This window comes from Haliaeetus leucocephalus, unplaced genomic scaffold, assembly GCF_000737465.1.
Source record: "Haliaeetus leucocephalus isolate CR32 unplaced genomic scaffold, Haliaeetus_leucocephalus-4.0 Scaffold173, whole genome shotgun sequence".
Lineage (NCBI taxonomy): Eukaryota > Metazoa > Chordata > Aves > Accipitriformes > Accipitridae > Haliaeetus > Haliaeetus leucocephalus.
The window spans coordinates 2,823,902-2,844,649 of NW_010972609.1; the positions used below are offsets into that span (position 1 = coordinate 2,823,902).

General features: G+C 38.8%; 1 protein-coding gene across 2 annotated transcripts in view; it reads left to right on the plus strand.

Moving 5' to 3' along the window:
• The window catches only part of NELL1 (NEL-like 1 (chicken)), a 293,636-nt gene that overhangs the window by 88,830 nt on the left and 184,058 nt on the right, over positions 1 to 20,748 (plus strand). For both annotated transcript variants that reach the window (XM_010563709.1, XM_010563710.1), the window contains one exon: positions 3,115 to 3,243. In XM_010563709.1, coding sequence (XP_010562011.1) covers positions 3,115 to 3,243 — 129 coding nt within the window. The remainder of the gene's footprint in view (positions 1 to 3,114; positions 3,244 to 20,748) is intronic.

Below are 20,748 nucleotides of genomic sequence, written 5' to 3' on the forward strand. Positions count from 1 at the left end.
CCATACCCCCAACTTTCCCCCCCCCCCCCCCCCCCCCCTTGCTGGTTAACCTTACATCACACTCGTTTTGTAAAAGCTTGGTAACATACAGGGTTATAGCACCATGTGTGCTCTTAACAGGAATGGCTTCCACTTTCCACTTACAGACTTATTGAACAAGTTTTCTGAAATGCTATGGGAAATTGAAGTTGAGTCACTTTCAGTCAGCATTTTTAAAAGGTAGGAAACAGTGTTTCACAGGTCTTATAATAATAAAGGCCAAGGCAATCTAGAGATGTGGGTGTTCTATCATTGTATGCCTAATGAGAGGAGAACAATGAAAAGTTCTTTAGAGCCTCTACACAAGTTAGAGAACTGGAGCGTTACTTTTTTTTTTCTACGTTCTTTTAACAGCCTTCAAGCTTGAAAACATAAGTAAGAGTCCGATTCTGAATGGAGACAGTTCATATTTGAATTGATAACAAGGGAACAAAAGCAACACAGTTTTTTCCAGAGAATTTTTTAAAAAAGGTGACAGCTCTAGTGGTACAGAATGGATAGTTAGGGTAGTCATCATATCTACTGACGAATTTCAGAGGTGGCAAATAAACAGTGAAGAAGAATTAGGGCCATGATGTGACATTGAATGCCAATCAGCAGCTTGTACTTGGGAGAAAGTGCTGTTAGAGAAGAGTGGCTGATCTGGGACTCGGGACTTGTGATGAAAGTTAGCCCTGGGAAGTCATCCCTTGTGGCCAATTGCGAGTGCTAAATTTGCCATGAACTGATCACAAGGTGAAATGTTGACTCACTGGGATAAAAAGAGCCTAGAAACAAAGTTTTTTGGTGCAGAAAGTTGTACAAGGACTATTGTAACTAAAACATGCTGAGACAGATGAAATATTTTTTACGGGTTTAGATGCGAGGTAAATGTAATTAAATGAATAAATATAAACACGATATCCTAAGACAGTAGTAACAATCCATACTAAATTAAAACGTGGTATTTTTATAGTGCCTAGCTTAACACACTGAAATGTTACATAGTACTACTCAGAACCAATCTGCCAGTAATAATAAAATGTAAAACTAATACTGTGTATGAGTTCAAAGGAGAATTTTTATTCTAAAGAAGCAGGAAATAGACTAGGATGTCATAGTCTTAGTGGAAACAATGACAAAGAAAATGTTATAAAAATTGTTGTCTCTTGGATATTATCTAGAATGCCAACAGAATAGTAATCCCGCTTGGCAAGTATAAATTAGATGCTGAATGGATAAGTTTGGGGAGATGGGTTCCAGTGTTCAGTTTTGATTATAATTATGAAGGCAAAAATGAGAAGTCAAATACTGTGATTGCGTAAATGGCTAAAGGCAGTGTAACTGTGCCCTTTTTTACCAGTATAAAATGTACCCAGGCTTGACAAGGCTGTATCTGGAATACTTGAGTGGTTTTTACCAGACTGTGAAATGAATGAAAACTAGAAGGAATATCTGCAGTTTTCATTAACGGAGTTGGTTCTTTTTCACAAGTTGTATTGCAATGAAAGAATGAGCTGAGTGAGCACGAGGAAGATACCTTGGTGGTTAATAAAATTAATCTGAAGTTTAAGTGTAGAGTTGGATATTGACACAGAGAAAGTGTCCTCCTTGCTAACAAGTGTTACATTTCTTTAAAAATGACCTCACAACGCAACGTTGGGTGATCAGACTCATAAAGTTGGAGTGCACTAAAATGACAACACCCGAGTCTTAAATTAGTAGATGACCGAAGTGCGTGTTTAAAAAGAAATTAAAAAAACCCTCAGTGAACAACAGCTTCAGGATAGCCTTATGAAAATTTGCTTACTGTAGATGAAAACTTCTTCCACATTTCCTTGAAGAATATTAAAGCGAGGGATATGAACGAAGATCTGAATCTGGCATTTAGATCTTAGAAGTCCAGGTTGTCTTTTTCTTAGCTGTCTTTAGGGGGACGTAAGGAAAGTTTAGGATCAGTGAACTAGAACTTTTAGTTTACTCCTTTATGACCAGGCAGAATTGGCAGAGACTATTCTTGTATTCCAGCTTGCGCTTATATGAATACAAGTAGCTGACGGTACATCGGGGTTTCTGGTTCCCCTCCTTCCAGGAGAGAAAATGCAGAAAAAATAAGAATTACCGAAATGACTGTTTATATATCTCAGGCAAATAGAAATTGACTCGTGGATATCAATAGAGAGAATTCCATCAAAAATGCACCAACGGGGGAAAAAAATTCCTGTTGTCAAATTCGGTAAGGTATTTAGTTATCTCTTACGGTACTTCCAGTGGAGTGCCTTTAAAGAGATAAAGTTGCGGTTACTTTAGTCTTCAGCAGGGAGAGATTTTGACAGATCTTTGAGAAATATTGAAAGCCAGGAAGGAAGAACTTGACGCAGTTGTGCCTTTATAGAAGAAAGTGGCAAAATTCATCATGTTTGTAGAAATGACTTTGCATGGAATAAAAGAAACTGTTCACAAAGAAGCTACTCAGAATTTGCGTCAAGGAAAAAGGAGAGATTAATAAAAATTCTCCCCTACGAAACATGATGCACCGAGTAATTACAAACTGTAGAAGCAATCTAGCTAGTTTTTGGTGACAGACTTGCAAGGCAGCGCATGAGGTTGTTGTGACTACCAGTATAGTCTTGTGTTGTAATGCAACGTCTCATTTTTGCGCTTCTAAAAGCATGCTTGATTATGCGTAATAAGAGAACTGTGATGGATTTTTTTTTTTTGATATTACACTTTATTATCCTTTTGGTGTGAGTTAGTATTACGCTTCTCGGCAATCAGAGATAAGGTGGCATTTTATCCTACGTGGGTTCAGTAGAAGACTAATGTATTGTCATGGCTTCTTGCTTTGAAGTCGTCTTTTCTCCTTTTCTCCTAAAACTAGTCATACAAATACATTTTTGAACTAAATGGTTTAACTGAGAAAGAACTGATGGAGGAATCCAACAAGCCTGCATGCACCAGATGGGTTTATAGAGAGAATTTCTGGAACGTGGCATGCCAAAGTTTTTCAGAGCAATACGGTCAACGTAAATATTAAACCTGAATATCTGAAATAAACATGTTTTAATACCAGGTTGCATGTTCCTTGTATTTCAGGCCATAACTTCTGTGCAGAGGGACACAGATGTGGTGAAAATTCAGAGTGCAAAAACTGGAACACAAAAGCTACTTGCGAATGCAAGAATGGTTATCTCTCTGTCCAAGGGGACTCTGCGTATTGTGAAGGTAAACAAAATATTCAAAGGCCTGTCCCCTTAACAACCTAGTCAGAAACATAGTATTAAATGAATGGTTGACGAACGAGTTTCATTGCAAAGTTCAGTTTCGTGATGGTGAATATCACAAGGGCCCTTTTTGCATTCCTAAATATGGATCAAAGACTACAAGTGGTGCTGGACCACTCAGATTACCGATCTGTGGGCATACTTCATTGTGGCAGTTGTGCCTTGGCACACCATGGTCGTGCTGTCATTACAATTTTTAAAATACCGTTTTTCAGACAATAGCACCTACCTTCTAAAATGTTTTTTAGAGAACAACATCTTTGTAAGACGCATTAATTTAGGAAGTGGGAATTCTGCTGACGTTTGTGAGAAAGGTAAGTGTGAAGGTGTAGGGAGGCTCGAATATAGAGATGATGATCTGCAGTCCTTCCTGAAGTACTTCTGTGGGCCAGGTACTTTACTGAAATGGCTTTCCTATGATACAGAAGAGACCTATTTCTTAGAAGAGTGTAGCTGAGGTACTTCTGTTGATGTATTATTCCATCACAGGAACGAATGCAATGGGGCATTATTCTCCTTTTTGTTTCTCAGTGTTTTCTAGAGCTTGCTGTTGTTCGTAGCTATGATGTACTTATTAAAAACTAAATTGATGAATCCACATATACCACATTCTTTCCTGCCTTTGCATTGTGGGGGTTTTTTTAATGCCCTTGTATGTCAGGCTGTGATATTTAATCCTTTGCCCATCGCAGGAATTTTGTGAACTACTTTGTAAAAAAATATTTCCCTAGATTCTTTTTCTAATACTACTGGTGATGGAAGGGAGATGGCATTTTTGACAAGCTGTTAAAATATACGGCAAGAATTGGAAGACAGGATGAAAGAATAAAAAAAGACATACATGGAGTGGGCTTAAATGATCCCGCTTTCATAAAAAGACTTTTTAGTGTATGTAAGTGAGCAGGACTGCTTTAAATAGCAGTCCATAAAGCTCTTCAGTAAATTGCAGCTATAAATCTTATGGTATTTAGTCAGTTCTCTACAAACAAAAATTTGAGTGGTCCTGTATATGCACTTTCAGTGACTGGGAAAACAGTTTACGCATTTCTTTTTAAAGGTAGGCAACAGCTACACTGTATATAGAGAAACTTTTTTGTACAAAAAACTGTGAGAAGAGCTGCTCTCTATGTACTGCAAGGACTACTCAGAATTCGGAAGACAGTAACAAGTCTCTTTATCAGCTATGATACAGAGTATCAGTATCCAGTATTTGTTCTTTTTTTCTGTTTTAAATAAAATCAGTGCTTAGTGTTTTTATTTACCTAGTAGCAGACTGTCCCTTTTTTCCTCCTTGGAAAAAATTTAAACATCTTGACTCAAATAATTTTGGAGATGTTGGCAGTGCCTTAGTGAGTGGTAGCGGTGAGGAAAGAAAGAGCTTTTTGAAGAAATTAGTGGGAATTACAACATGTCTGGTCTATGCTGCTTTAAATTTTGGAAGGGCAAATCAAATCCCTGGCTTCCGTGCAGGTGCATGAAACATGAGGCAACAGAACAAACACAGCTGCTTTTGCTGCCTGAGCCCATGCGATAGATTAGAGAGGCACTCTCTGCATGTTAGGAAATTATAAATTTGCTAGATGGAGAGTAGTTCTTGGAAGGTAACGTCAAGAAGAGAAGGCCCTCTAGCAAGGGGAACTGCAGACTGACAAATCGATTAGCCAAGAGGTGAGTCCTTTCAGCCCTACGAAGAGCTTCCTTTTGCTCCTCAGACCAGCTTTCTGTAAAATTTCTTTCTGTGCCTCTCTAACCTCATTTCTCTCATCTATGTGTTTAATCTGCTAAACAGAATCATTTCATAGTTGGCTGTATAATATTCTCAAATGCATGGTGAAGCTGTGATTTAAATAAATGAGGTCAAAGGCATGTATCTGAAGATACAATTTGGCAGGATGTTGGTATAGTATAGGGGTGGATTTTTTTTTTTTGGTAGAGTTTTGGATTTCTGTGTGTACTGTGTAAGAATTAAATATGCAAAACACCTGAACAACAAGTAGTAAACATGCAAAACACCTGTGGAAGCAAGGAAGATATCATTCTCAGCTGTAGTGTTGAATTTGTCTTCATTGTTCTGAAGCCTTTAAACTTAAAAGACGTGTAAGATTACTGCTTCCTTTGAGATGGCAAGGTTAAACTATTTCATACTCATGACATGTGCTGGTAAGTGGCACCTTAGTTCAGAGTGCTCCAGATAGTTAACTTGGAGCTTTCCGGATTTCTCATCTCTTCCAATGTATTTGAAGTACGTGTGCATGTGAATTCTAATGTATAGTATTATTTTACCTTACCTATGTTTTTACTGCTATTTCTGCTCGCTCTTATTCACACATTTTTATGTTGCTGGACTTTATGGCATCATTTTGATCTTGTAAGATCTCTGAAGAATTGTGTTTGAGTCTGCTTTGCTTTTTCGCATGTATTTCTGTCTTTTTTTTTTTTTTTTTAACATTCCATATTCACATTTGCAGTACAGTGGAAAAAATTAGAAAGATTCTAACTTTTGTCAGAGAACTGGCATCAGCAAATTTGTAAAATAAATAACAAAAACCTGAGAGGCTTTTACTATTCGTTCTCAGTAACTACTTTTCAAGTATTTAGCGGCTCCTCATGTCAAAATATGCATGTAGGATAACCACTTGCTATATATATTCCATTTTTGAAATACCATAGATATGTTTAGGGAAGACAGTTTCTGAAAACAAACAAGTAAATGAAGCTTGTAATGAATGAAGGAGATGAGTGGAGATTCTCTGTGTTCTGGAAAAGCAACGTATTTCACTTAAAACAAGAAAAGTTGGGGTTTTTTTTTGTCATCTGCCTGCTTGTCTTGCATATGAGACATAATTAGAGCATTCATCATTTGCAGAGGGACATATAGAGATATTTTTATTAATCGTGTTGACTGAGGTTTAACTACCGATGGGGATACTTATGCACAAGTGTTGAACCGATGTCCGTTTATCTGTCACATGTGTGTGGATAAATTCTGGGAATCACACAAGTAGCTGGAGAGTCCAATATCTGCAGGATGCAAGCACTCGAGTTGTAGCAGCGTGTGCATGCTTGCAGCTATGACTTCTTAGCACGACATGTGAGCGCCTGTGTTGAGGGCTGAAAGTTGCACGCATGAGAGTTAGTTACAGATGGCGCGGCAGTTCAGTGGCAAAACCGGGACCAAAATGTGGAATTCGTTTGAGTCTGTCTCGTGCTGATTCTTCCAGACACGTTATGTGATGTGTACGGCAGACCTGCAAATACTCTGCACTTCTTCAAAGCCAGAAAACTCTGCAGTCTGTGACTGCTTCAGAAATACTGACAGGACGGTCCACATAATGCAAAGTAAGAGACAGGAAAGTGTTGGCAAATGGAGAGTCTGAAGCTCAGAGATGAAATGAGGAAAAATCAAGCCAAATCGGCTGAAAGTTAGGCTTGTTGCTAGCGTGATTATCCTCACTTTCTAGAGGCTAACAAGCAAACAGCCATCTCTTCTGAAAAGAATTTGGTGATTTTATGCTATATATTTCACAGTGAAGAGTAAAAGCAGAACCATTTTTTTCCCCGCCACATTTCGGCTCTGAATTCTTTATTAGTTTCTTGGCTCGAAACATTAACAGCCCTTTTCTACCTGCAAAGTTATTCTGTTGGTGCAAAAGTGATTATTACCTAATTGCTGTTGAGGTCTGATTCATTGTGAGAGCTGTTTAAATCTGAAGTGGGATGAATTTCCCAGCTAGGATAAATGCACGCCTCTTCTCACTAACAAGAGTGCATGAAAACAGGAAGGTTAGTATTAACCTTCTGTCCTTCATGCCCAACCACTTAGGCCCCAAGAAACAGCTAGTAAAAGTGATACAGTAGCGTACTACAAGATGTCTTGTCATGTTACACAGCAGTATTTCTTCCCTTTCTGCTCAACCAGTGTTACCAGAGAATGTTCCTGTGGTAATGGGTAGAATATATGAAAGGATCCATTGACTGAAGTGGACCTACAAGATTAATATTCTCATTGTATGACTATATTGTAGGATGTGCTTTCCCTGTATACCTAAGTGGGATGACGCATGCTTCTTTACGGTGTTTTCCAGCTGTTGATGTAAAGAGTGTAAACAAGCTGTGTGAATCTGAGTTGGTCTTTTAGGAACAGGTTACAAAATAAAGCTATTCTATAAGAATACAGAAAACCAAAATGCCTTCTCTGGCAGGAGCAGCCTGTTAGGCAGTGGTTAGGACAGGATACCTCAAGTGAGTCTGCTTTGCCCTTAAAGAGGAGGCCAAAAGTTCTGAGGCCAAATGTAGTGCTGAGAATACCTTGTATTGTTTTTTTTTTTTCTTTTTTCTCCTTTACTGGTAAAATTGCATGGGTTAATAGTGACGGGAGATCTGTGAAGAATGTATTTCTGTGAGATTAATTCAAGCAGTATAGTTAGTTTCCTTATATGAGCTGACCCTCAAGGTCACCTTAGTGGTATTACCTCAGCTTAAAGAGTTAACGAATTCCATGCCTCTAATATTTGTAAAAACTCTTCTCATTTTTTTTTTTTTGTCCTGAGAGGATGCTCTAGAACCACTTGTGACTTTCATTCAGAAGGAACTTGACTAGGTCACTCTTTTCCTTCTGTGCTCCAAACATGTTATCTTAATTTGTTGTTAACGAATTATTGCTCATTTCAAAAAATGTCACATAAGTTATGAAATACTGGCCAAATTCAGAAACCCTGCTCATTTTGTAGCATAAGGAAGAGTTATGATGATTTTACTGGGGTTGCAGATTTTTGGGGGATGGCATAAAGATGAATTAAAGCCTTGGGAGAAAACTGAGTGCTCAGTTACCCCCGAGCATGGACCCAAGCATGCAGCATGGACAAGCTAGGCAAACTGTCCCCCTGACGTCCACACCACCACGCAGTGGTCTCCTGTAGCTTCTGCTCCCTTGCTAGGCATCCAGTCTCCCTTCTACAACAGCCCGGTACTGCAGATGGCACCAGTAGAGCTGCAGGCAGGCGGTGTGGTTAGGGTTAGACACATCTACAGTACGGGCTGGGAGCTCTGCTTTCAGGCCAAGGTTTCTGAAGACAGACTAGATAGAGCTTTGTATCTCACTTGACAATAAAATTCAAAGGCTAATATTTTTCTTTTTGCCCCCCCCCCCCTTTTTTTTTAGTCTGTTTTATGTATTTTGATTTAGAGCTCTGCAAGTTAGTTGGCTCAGTATTTGAGCTTGTAAAGCAAGAGATCCCATTATTACTTATCTTAGATTTGTAGAACAGTATCATTTCCCAACACAGGAGTGTTGGCTAACTTGCGTACATAAGACTATCAAGCTCTCAACCTGAGAGAGGGTAAGCTTGGAACCTCAGGATTCTGCTGTATGTTCTTTTAAAACCTGTCCTGGTTTCAGCTGGGATAGAGTTAATTGTCTTCCTAGTAGCTGGTACAGTGCTATGTTTTTGAGCTAGGTATGAGAAGAATGTTGGTAACACACTGATATTTTCAGTTGTTGCTAAGTAATGTTTAGTCTGAAGTCAAGGATTTTTCAGCTTCTCATGCCCAGCCAGCGAGAAAGCTGGAGGGGCACTAGAAGTTGGAAGGGGGCACAGCCAGGGCAGCTGACCCAAACCGGCCAAAGTGGTATTCCATACCATGTGATGTCATGTCCAGTATATAAACTGGGGAGAGTGGGGGTGCAGGAATCGCCGCTCGGGGACTAACTGGGCGTCGATCGGCGGGTGAGCGATTGCACTGTGCATCACTTGCATACTCCAAGCCTTTTATTATTACTGTTGTCATTTTATTAGTGTTATCATTATCATTATTAGTGTCTTCTTTTCTGTTCTATTAAACCGTTCTTATGTCAACCCACAAGTTTTACTTCTTTTCCTAATTCTCTCCCCCATCTCACCGGGGGGGGTGGCGGGGGGAAGTGAGTGAGTGGCTGCGTGGTGCTTACTTGCTGGCTGGGGTTAAACCACAACAGTTGACATTTAATTTTAATTTTAATTTAAACCTCATTTAATTTCTTTGTAAGTATGTTGCAGACACATACAGTGGTCTTTACTGCTTTCTGTTTCTTTTCCTTTGAACTTGATAATGTCAGATGTAGTCAGGAAATTCTTCACAGAAAGATAGATACGTAAATATGTTGAAAAAATTCTAAGATACTCACGTTGATGTAGGTTTGGTCAGTAAATGTTTGTTTTCTGAAAGTCACATAGAAAAAAAATTGCAAAATGCTGAGGAAAAAGGTGTTTTTTCCCATTGTCACAGAAATCAGGAAAAATAGGCCTTTTAGGATTAATGATTTAGTTCCAAATGCAAAGACCTTGCTATCAGCATGCTTTAATGAAAAAAAACAAAAATAAAAGTTTACTGCTGTTGCAAAACACACAGGAACAAGAAAATCTTTCATCATAGTGTGTGGCTTCTGTTACAGTTCTGAAGATGAGAGAGCTTCGTAAAGCTTACCTCTAATGTTTGATCCTTTGACTCATCACATCCTGTATGTAAATAGCTGTTTAGTGTGCAGAACTTTACACGAGCAGTTTAAAGTAAAAAAAGAACAAACCCAGTCCTGCATATGGCCTTCAGAGTAAAAGCCTGCTGCAAATCCACTGAGTTTCCACAGCTGATGTTTTTCTTGCTGTATAAAGTAAGTAGAACTTTGTTGAATTTCCCCCTCCTCCTCTGCAGTGATTTCACTGCAGCTGTTCTAATTTCACTGCATTGTGGCTTTGGAGGTGACCTTAACGTTACGTGGTATCACGTAAACCTTCTGTGTGGCAGTGACGTGTGACTGTGGTGTTGGATGATGTCTGTTGACTTGATGCCTGGATCAGCTTTTAATGATAATCCTTCTGTTTGTTGTACTCTCAAAAAACCTGCCTCTCAAGTTGTCCGCATTTCCTGCAGTCGTTATTCACTGTATACTATAGTAAACTGATGTTCTGTGCTGCATAGGTGTACGCATATGCATAACTGTGCATACCGGATACTTCATGAAATTACCTAAACTTAAGAAAATGTTGATGGCAAATGACTATGTTCATTGCAAATGCACTGAATTTTTCTCTACGCTGAAACCATAGCAAAGAGGAGGGCATGAGAAGAATCTAAAAATGTTACAGTCAAGTTCTTCATCTCTGCTGCAAAGACTACCTCGATGGCAGCGTTCCAGTTGGAACCAAGCCCTCACATGGAGACTTAAAAAAAAAAATATGCACCACAACAAAGCAAGAAAAAATCCCAAACTATTCCCTCATGCCAAAAAACCCAAACAAATAAAACCGCCCCCCACCCCCTTTTTTCTAAACATGTGACTTGAGGCCAGGTCGTTTTTTTTTTTTTAAAAGTTCACAGTTCCTTTGAAAGACGCTTGTTAACCTACATTTTAGGACTTCAGTTACCTGACAGTGTCAATTTTAAACTTCCATTGATGTATGTAATTCTATTTATCAGTGCAAGTCCCTTCTCTTGGTGATATAATGCAAATAATACATTTGTCCTGTATTGTTTTTGTAGAGAAAGAATTTTTATTTTAAATTATAATCTTAACCATTGCATGAACTCAAATTCATCTTTCATAACATGATCAAAAGGCAGGCACTTGTCAATCAGTCTTCTGCGTTTGTGGGTTTATGAACTTTTTTGAATGAGACTGCAGTTTCCTTATACTGTGAGCTGCTAGTGGAGGAGACTGAATTAAAAACAAAATAGACCCTCTCTCCTGCCAAGTAAATGCATACATTCAAAGGCAGAGATGATATACTTGCTAGCGGACAGAAAGTTTTCAAACAAAATGTTAAAGTTCTTGTACTAAGAAGATTCAGGAGCTTGTTGGAAAATTATGTTTATGCCTTATGTAGCTCTAGATCTATTATTTGTGTTATCAGAAGTGCTTTTATATTTACAAGTGAATTAGTTTAAATTCATATTCCAACTACCAAACCCTGGAAAGTGAAATTATTTGCCATCCCCTAGAGTAACTTTAGTTCTTTTGGAGTAATGTCATGCTGAGATTTATATGAAAATAAACTTTAATTTCTAATAAGGTAACCATAAGTTTTGGAGTTGTTGTAATGAAATGTCATGAATAATTATGGCTCCAAAGAAATTCAGCCTTGCAACTGTCAGGTCTTGTGTTAGTAACCTGCATTTGAATAGATTACAATTGTTGCTATTAAAGGAAAAAAACCTCTTCACCCCTTCAGAAGGGCAACAAAAATCCTGCTGAGATTTTTGTTCACAAGGAGGGATTGGGGATGCTGTCTCCCCTTCGACAAATGTTCTTGTATGTTAGGGTTGCATTCTTCCGAATTTTATTAGACATAATTTGATATCTCATATGTAAAGCTTTCCTTTTTACCTTTTGTTATTTGCCAAGAATAGGCTGATCGTTTCTAATACAGAATGAAACAGTACTGGTCTAGTTCACTGTCTGTCTTCAAGCACTTCACTGTCTCTGATGTATATTTGCATTCAGCCTCCAAGGTCTGTTTGTGTGCCCACGTTCCAGATTTGGGGGCAGGGGTGCATTTGTGTATTTTTGAATTTATGGAGGGGGGTGGTAGGACCAGAGATGGAACAGACTGTGTCTCTTTCGGACGACCTCTCTGGGAGGTGGCCTAGAGTTTTGAGTGCCTCAAACTGCACTTTCACAGCCTTCACTTCTAACTACTTTTTAAAAATAGAACTTTATCTCATTTTTCGAAGGGTTAGAGAAAAGCCAGGTGACGTGTTGTTGGCTATTAATCGTAGCAGAATCTGACTTAAAAGCTGACCATTAGGAGAAAAAAAAAAAAATTGTATGTTCCTGCTGGGTCAGCGTCATTACCTTTGCACTACTATAATGACCCTTATAGCAAATTGTCCCCATTGCATGTTCCAGCACTAAAAGGGGGAGAAATCCATGCAATTAATGGTGACGTACGTATGTACTAACCCTTGTGAGCAGAAAGAGCTCTTGCTGTTGTTTGCCCATTAAGCCCTTGTATTGATCCTGATATTGCCAAAATTCTTTATTCAAATTATGACACAGTATAGCTCCTGTCGCATTTCAGCTGACATCAGTGAAGAAGGGAAAAATTTGGAAGAGTTTTTAGTGGAGCTGTGGCAGTTTAGACCGGGTAAGTGTTTGCCTCAAACAGTTGGCAGCAAAGCAAAGAAAAAAATCTGGGTTGTTCTTGTAGTGATAATCAGAAGTTTGCTTGTGGTTGAGCTGGACTGTAAAATGCTGAGAAATACTTGTATATAATGAGGAGGTTTTGGTTGGACTTGAGTAAAAGCCACTGAACCAGTACTTCTCAACAAGTTGCTAAAAATTTTGCGCCTAGCTCTTAAAACTCAGAGGTTGAGGTGTTGAGGTTTTGCCTTTTTAAAAATCTGGAGCATAACTAGAATTGTTAAAAAAATGATTCACCTGTGTGTATGTATCTGTGACGTGCGTGTGTGTATAGATATATGCAAAATGGTGTCTTCCTATTGCAGCACAAAAGCCTTTAGTACTGAGGATCTGACAGGATAGCAACTTTCTCAAGGGCCTGTGAAGTTCAAAAGGGGGTTGGAATAGAAAACCTCCAGAGGTAACTTCCAACCTAAATTTTTTTTGTGATTCTACTGTCTCTTACTCTGTACTGTGTTTTTTATTGAGAGCACTGGTGTGACGTTAGATGCTGTTGGCTCTCTACGGTTACCCTTTGCAGTGCTTGGGAATGCAGAAAGGGCAACTATTTTGCATAGTTGAAAGTCTTGAAATGAGAAAAAGATAATCTCTGTTAAATGCTGGTACTTGTAAACATTTTTTCAGCTACTTAAAAGAAACTCGATGTGCAGTTTTGATGCTCAATCTGTCTCTCCATTGCTCTTAAAGAATGGCTTTGGGGGCATGGAGTCCCTTGTCCAAATGGAAGTTCTCGCAGCCAGTTTATAGATAACCTTTTGGATTGGGCTTGACCGTGACTGTGAAAATGTATGTTGTAAATGATGTCATCTAGCTGCTTCAATTAAGGTCTGTGCTGGCAATATGCTAGTAGAACAACAGGACCAGTTTTGAGGCTGTCTGAATGTAACTATAAGGTTGTCATGGGCAGGTCAGAAGAGGGAAGGATGTGCACTTGTCCTACAGTAAGATCTATTGCAAACTGAAATGAACGTGCCTCCCTCCCCTCCCATCAATTTTGGGAACACAAGAAAAAGCTTGATTGACTAGAGGACCCGTGTGAAGGACTTAGAGGACTCTGATCTCAGCCTAGAGACTATTGAGTTCTGAGGTAATGGATGCAGCGAAGTACGTGTAGAAAGTAATTTTGTTCAGGTTTGTGTATGGAGTTGAGGGATCTTGGGGGAAAAAAAAGCATTAAACTCCTCAGGAGCTGTTCTCATTGCTGTGGTGGTGTGTCAAAGAAATTTCTTTTTTTTTTTTTTGTTAACCCTTTTAAGCAGTTTCAGCTGCTTCTGTACAAGTGGGTCTGAGGCTTTGGTGCTTCTGGAACAGATGCTGAGCCATAAGTGTGTAGGGACCCTGTGGGACACAGCGGCACTTTGCCATGGCATGCCATGTTGGGAGAAGGTAAGAGAGATGAGTGTTGCTACAAAGAAGGTGGAAGTGAAAGGCTAGGGCTTTGGGGAGCCAGGAAAATTACAGTGGCCAGGGTCTCTGATATAGGTCACAAATACAGGGGCAACAAACCAAACCACCGTTCCCTTCTCCCCACAACTGTTAAGTTGTTTTTGGAAACTAGCGGTTGTTATCCTTCAGTCAGAAAAACCCCAAACCCACAGTAAAACAAACCTAAATGGAAAAATCATCTGGTTTCTCATAAAAATATTTAATTATTTTTAATAGAAAGTATGTTTTGCCCTTGGTAATAGCGTAACTGGGGGCTCTTCAAATAAATATTATCTACTGCTTTTTTCCTTATGTGAATATATTTTGTTTTCAGTAGATGGAAAAACAAAATTGGTTCTAAAAGTACCAGAGTCTCTAAATCCATGACAAATGTCAGTTTATACTGACACGTTTTTTCCCCCAAGATTTAGGAAGCGACTTAGTGATATGGTTCTGGGTATTCAAAGCTAATGTGCATATAAAAAGCAAAGCACAAAAGTTAAGAAATAATTGGAAAAGATGTTATGGCTAACCTAGGGCCCTGCTACATGGTTAACTTTCTACTTTCTTTTCAGGATTTCAGCACGCGTATTTTACATCCTTTTCTGGCATTTCTCCTTAGGGCTTTTGTTCAGATTAATTTGGAATAGAGTTGTATGCTGATTGTACAGGGTGTGTCTGTATTAAGTGCAGTCTATTCTGAATTTGTTAAGAGGCACTGGGCTTTTGACATAATCCAGATGTTGTCGGGTTACACTGAGCTTTTGACGTGATCCAGATGTAGTAGGGTTACATTTTTGTATAGCAATTTTAATATATCTATTTCTGCTCACAACTGAAATTGAGACATATTTGGTTTATATATTTGTGTTAAGTTTTATTTTCAAATCATAAATCAATTCCCTGTTTTTTCAGTGCAATTCACTTATGGAAACACGTTTATAAATTTAATTAAGAAAAAGAGCAACGTATTATTTTCTTTCTTGTATTGCATGAGGAGCTATATTTGAACTTAAAATAAAAATAAGACTGCTTTTTCCACTTGCACTGTCGTAGTAAGAAAAGGAAGCTTGACCTGGGTCTTCGTGGATGTGGGATCTGTCCCCTTCCTGGTATAAATCTGTGCAGGTTTCTCTGTTTTGGTTTGCTGTCTGGAAACTGGGCTAATAGCGTTAACAAAATCCTTAGTTGTCTTGCTGGGGTATTGTGGGGTTTACTGGATGAAGGTAACTGATAAGCACAATAATACCACAAAATAGACTGAAATAAGTGTAGAAAAGTAAGCAAACTGCTTATATAGGAAGAAATAAGTTTTCTTTTTTTTAAAAAATATTTTTATTTACTAAATGTTTTTGAAAGCTGAGGAAAGGCATTCTATAAAATAGTCAAGTACACATTAAATTTTTAGAAAGATAATTCTTCTTAGTCTGTAAGACTTTTGACAGACAAATCAATTTCATTTAGGTAGGTTGCTGCATCTGAAAAATCTCTCAAAAAGTTCATTTTTCTAAGACATCTACCTCTATTTAATTAATGTGCTTCTTTGTACCTGAATCTTTTTGGAGGCTGGGAAAAAGAGTTAAAAAAAGTTCAGAAGAGATTTTGATTCAAGTATTTGAAATTAGTACAAAATTATGTACAGCATGTACAAAGATACCTCTTATATTGATGTTAGTTTCCTATTATTTGCTGACTCTTACAATATTTTAATATTCAAAATTTTTTTTCCAAAAAGATACCTTACCATTTTTCCAGCTAGTGTATCTGCCCTTTGTATCTAAAGGGTAAATTTCAAACTACCCTTTGGGTATTCTAGAATTTTTTTCACTGTCTGTTCTTCTTAGCACTTCTTTTAACTTCCTGCTTTCATTTCTAGATTAGACATCTCAGTTTTCCTTCTCACTATTGATAGTTTCTGACTAAATGCATTTTATTAACCTAATTTTTTTTTAATTGGTTCTGTTGAAGATGTTGCTGTGTTTATATCTTGTCCCAAACTCCCTCACTGAAGCTGTATATTCCTCATACCAGTTGTCCCTGTAGGGATCACTGTGTTTCAGTAGTAGAAAACGATTTTTCTCTCTACTTACAGGCTTAGGACAGTGCTTGAAAATGATTAGGATGAAATCGGCAATGCAAACTCCTTTTTATCTCTCATCTTCCTTAGGATTGTTTACCTCTCATCTTCATTTTCATTATTTTGTTTCCCTAATTCTTATGACTCATATTTTCCCTTCAAGCTTTCACCAGAGAATGCGTCTGTACATATCGGTAGCTATTAGTGCCAAGATAATTGTATGAATGCGCAGTAGCATCTTCAGACACGAATGTGAGTTAGTGTTAGCTCAGAGACACGCTGTGTTTTGCAAAAAGAGAGAAGATCTAATTTGCAAAGTTTGCACTGAAAAATTACTGGTTGCCTCATGGCTGGCTGTAGGCATAGGCAAAGCAGGCGGTTTCTTGGGACAGCAGACCTCCGTCACGGCAGGCTGGCCGCGCGCTTGCTTCTCTGATCGCCACGTGTTGGAGCCCAAGACACAGGGCTTAGTGGTAGTGCTCCTGCTCTTTCTGCCCGGGGGAGAGGTTATAAAGTAGGGTCTACCATCGTGGTGGATGTTCGAGAAGCAGCTGTTGCCCTTCTCACTTTTTCTGTTCCCTCAGAAGCACTCAGGTCTTTGTTTCCTTCCTTTCCAGTCCCCCATCCGTAAGGCCATAAACCTAAATTTTTTGCAGAGTCGATTCAGTGCTTCGCGTTGTCATGACTCTGAAGTTAGCTGGCTTACGTGGGGTGCCGTGGCAGCCTGAAGTTGTTGCTGATGCGTTCCTGTTTCCAGGAGTAGGAATGATCCTAATTATTTTCTCTCCGTGAAGCTCTTCCTTACCACTAGAGTACGGGCATTGTTTCCATTGCGAGTTTCTTAGGCAAACGGGAAGAATTTTGCAGTACTTATATGGACTTGTACCGTAACTTAACTGACAAAATGGAAAACTGGGCAAGCATATGGGAAGATCAAGATCATTGCTAGATATTAGAATCTGTGTAACCAACAATTAGGCCGATTCAAACTCTTTTAAGACGCTAGTCCTAGAGAAGCCAGGTTCATGCACGTGAATTATTTTTCAGTTAAGCACTCTGTTTAGCTGGAATTATAATGTCTATTAAAGAACCACTATGTTGGTAATGAAAAATTTCCTCCATTTACTTGGGCACAAGTGATATTAACCTTTGAAGGTCAGGCCTTCTACTCTGTTCTGGAGCTTGCTTTAACCTGTTACCCCTTAGGTGCCTTTATTTGCTTTTTGGCTTTCAGTCTAGCTAGCTGAATCAGTGCTATTGTGAAAAGGTCAGCAGCAATCTGAAGTACATTCAGTTTGTGAAAGAATGTAAGGCACAATTTCCAGTCTTTCTTTTCTACGAGAATCAATTCAGAGCCTGGCACTGCCGCTACGTGCGGTTTTCATCTAACGACTTTTCTGTACAAACACTAACATCAAATTTGGCTAAAACATGACACACCTTTGTGGCTGGTAGGGCAGCTGATGCCTGACAACACAACAGCTGCAGTGCACCAACATACTTTTTAGTAATTAGCACCTTGTTGTTTTTACTGTCAGTGCTATCCTACATAAAAGGCTGCAAAACGTTGGATGTTATGAAGACGTACAGCTTTTGCCATACACTGTTTCGGTTGCCAGGAGCGCTTGGGTTTGTGTTGTGGCTACACGGGGAAAGCGGCAACTCAGCCTGAACGCTAACAGGTTCTGTCAGTTGTTTCTTGGTTAGTATTGGCATTATTGGATATTCATTAATGTGCAACAGATGATGAATGTGGAGGCGGACTGAACCATCCTCTCTCATTAAACATTTGGAAACAAATGAATTTCTGTTTCAGGTGAGTAGAATTCTTTTTTTCTTAGTTAACACCATATAAATAACTGGAGCTCAGTTACATCTGTTTTGCAATTCACATGAATCCTGAAATGAACTAATGAGGAACATGGAAAAGAGAACTGTATCTTGGACTACATGGGAATCTAATCAATAGGAATTCCCCTGAGCTATATCTGTTTTGTGCTAGGTTCCCATTGATTTTGTAAACATTCTGGCGTTAGCCATAATCCCCCCTGAATATAAATCACTCCCTGGTAGTTTTGCCTGTATTTTAATTAATTCTAAAGTGACTGACTTGAGAACTCTTCTGTTAATGTTATTACTAAAACAGAGAAATTCTCCCTCGTTTTCTTCACAGCCTTAATCTGACCCCTGTGAAATCAGTAGGCATATTGAATTCTCAAGAATTGGTGATGCTGAGAAAACCTGAGACAGCCAGAAAGTGTCGAAGTTAGAAACTGCAAGAAAATCAGATGTCTTGAGGGAAAAGCCACCCGTTTGTAGTAAAGTATTTTCTTTATTTTAACTTGTGTGAGTTTCCATTACAGTTGATAACTCCCTATCCTTCAGAAGAAAAACTTAAAAGAGACTAAGATTGTCCTTCTGGGACTGGAGAGTTGGAACACGGGCATTATACCCTCATTCTGATTTAAGGATACAGGGGGCATGAGCTGTCTATTTCCTTTTAAGTTGAATTAGTTGAAAAAGTTTTTTTGAATCTATAACCTGGTTGATTGGTGCAATTTCTTTGACTTACGTCTTGGAAAAGATATTGCTTAAGTTCAAGAGATGATACCGACATTCTTTTGTTGTGACATAAAAATAAGTATCTAACAACTAGCATAAAAGCTGGCACTGTTATTCCTTGAAAAATATATCTAGCAGTAGGAGGTATTTTGGCCCATAGAAAGACTGTATCATCTGTTAAACTGTTTGGAGCTACAGGGGATAAACTGAGTTAGGGCTGTCTTAACTGCAGCAGCATCAGATGCTATTCTTTGATATTCCTGATCAGTGGTACATTTAAACCCTAGGGGAATTTTGTTTGAACATATGTCAGTTGTATGTCTTATCATAGGTTGGTTTTATGTAGTAGGGAATATTAGATTGTTGCTTGGCTATATCAAGAAAAAAATGCTTTGCTGCTTGAAAAAATTGAGAATATATTTTTGTTGCAATTGTTTAACCAACACCAGGACTGAACTGCTGTGTAATGCTTAGCTGAATTGCAGGAATAATGGGATGTTATGGTAGGTGTATAGATAGGAAATAGCCTGTATGTGTATGTAAGTGTGTATATAATTAACATAAACTGAATCAATGTGCTTGTGGTGTGCCACTAAAGTTCTAGTGCTTTGGGTTTTGCTAGTTTTATAGTTAGCCTTCCTTAAGAGGTGCCATTGCAGTTTTAGGGTAGCTATAGGATGCCATTGTAGCCTTGGGATTTTTTCGTACTCGTGATTAAATATATCGGTAAGTGTGTGTATATATCACATGGCATGGGAGGATCTAAAGATAGAGGAGTTATATCTGCTTATAACTGCTTTTATTTCTACAGTGTCTGGGACTTATGTTTTTGGACACAGGCTATCACTGTGATAGGTGTTATTCAGATGTATGATAAAAATAGGATTCGTTTTCCAGGAGGCTTTATAACCTAAGTATAAGACAAGAAACCATGTTTTAGGTGGGAGGAAAAAAAATGTGGGAATGGGGCTTGAAGCTGAAATCCTAGAACAGCTTCCCTTTTGCTTAAGTAAAATCCTGCTTTTTTAAAGTGAATAGTTTCCTCTTTAGGAGTTATTTTTGTAAACCTAGAAAAAAAAATCTGTTGACGTGCATTGGTTGTGGCGATGAAAGTAAGGCAGAGGCATCTCTCTCTGAAGACTAGGAAGTTGCAGTAAGTTCTTACTTCAGTAAGAGCTATCAGCCTCTACAACAGACTTGCCCCCAAGTGAAGAAGTCTCTGCGATGCCTGTTTTAAGATTAGATCTCAGCAAGGGTTTCTTCTCTGCGCTGCTCCACAGGGCTGGCAGTCGCTTGAAGGTAGCGGTAGCTCATTTCCACCCCAGGGAGAGTTGCAGTGTGGTGTACTGCCCCACGTCACACACTGGCAGCAGATAACAACAGGAGACCACAGAGAGCTGGAAAAATGCAAAAACGTGGAACTGGTTGGAGTACACCTTTAGCTGAACCATTTGTCAGGGCTTTTGGGCATCGTGGCAAAGGATTATTCCAAGGAGGTTTTGAAGCGAATAATACGCTTGGGGTGGTACTGTTAATGCAGAACTAATCTTGAGTGCAATGTGAGAGAAAAAGTGACTGTGCTGCTTGTCTGTTTTTAGTTGGTTTTTGGGTGGGTTTTTTTTTTTTGAAAGTAATGAATTGTCAAAGGTGACTGACATGATTTGATTCTAGTTGGAGTCAACTTCTTGGCCCCAAATGAGTGATTATAGGTGAAATGGGAAGAGTACATGATAGCCCTTGAAACTGAAGACAAACACAACAGAAAATGGTAAATCAGTCAAGGAAAGTATAGAGAAGGTATGACTAAATCTTTTATTGAATCTAAATAATGTGAACTGGGACTCACACATTGACTTGTGTGGCTTCACATGAAAAACTGAACTGAAAACAGTGCTGAGAGTAGGGCTGTATGGTATATCCCTTCCATGTGTTGGTTCTCCCCTGTTGGCCACTGGGGAAGAAGCTAGAGCTGAAAGCTGTTCCCTGTTACGCTTCTGCTGACTCTTCTGATACGAGAAGTAGCATTGGTTAGATTCAGGGGGACTTCTCTGCAGCATCCAGCTTCTTGATTTCTCCAGCATTTCTGGGCTCTGGTGTTCAGCTCAGTAGTCTGTATGCCGATTTGCTTTGTTGCTCATGAGGTGGCTTGTGATAATTGTGTGCTGAGGTGATAGTATATGCGTGGATGAAGTATGACTTATTAAAAG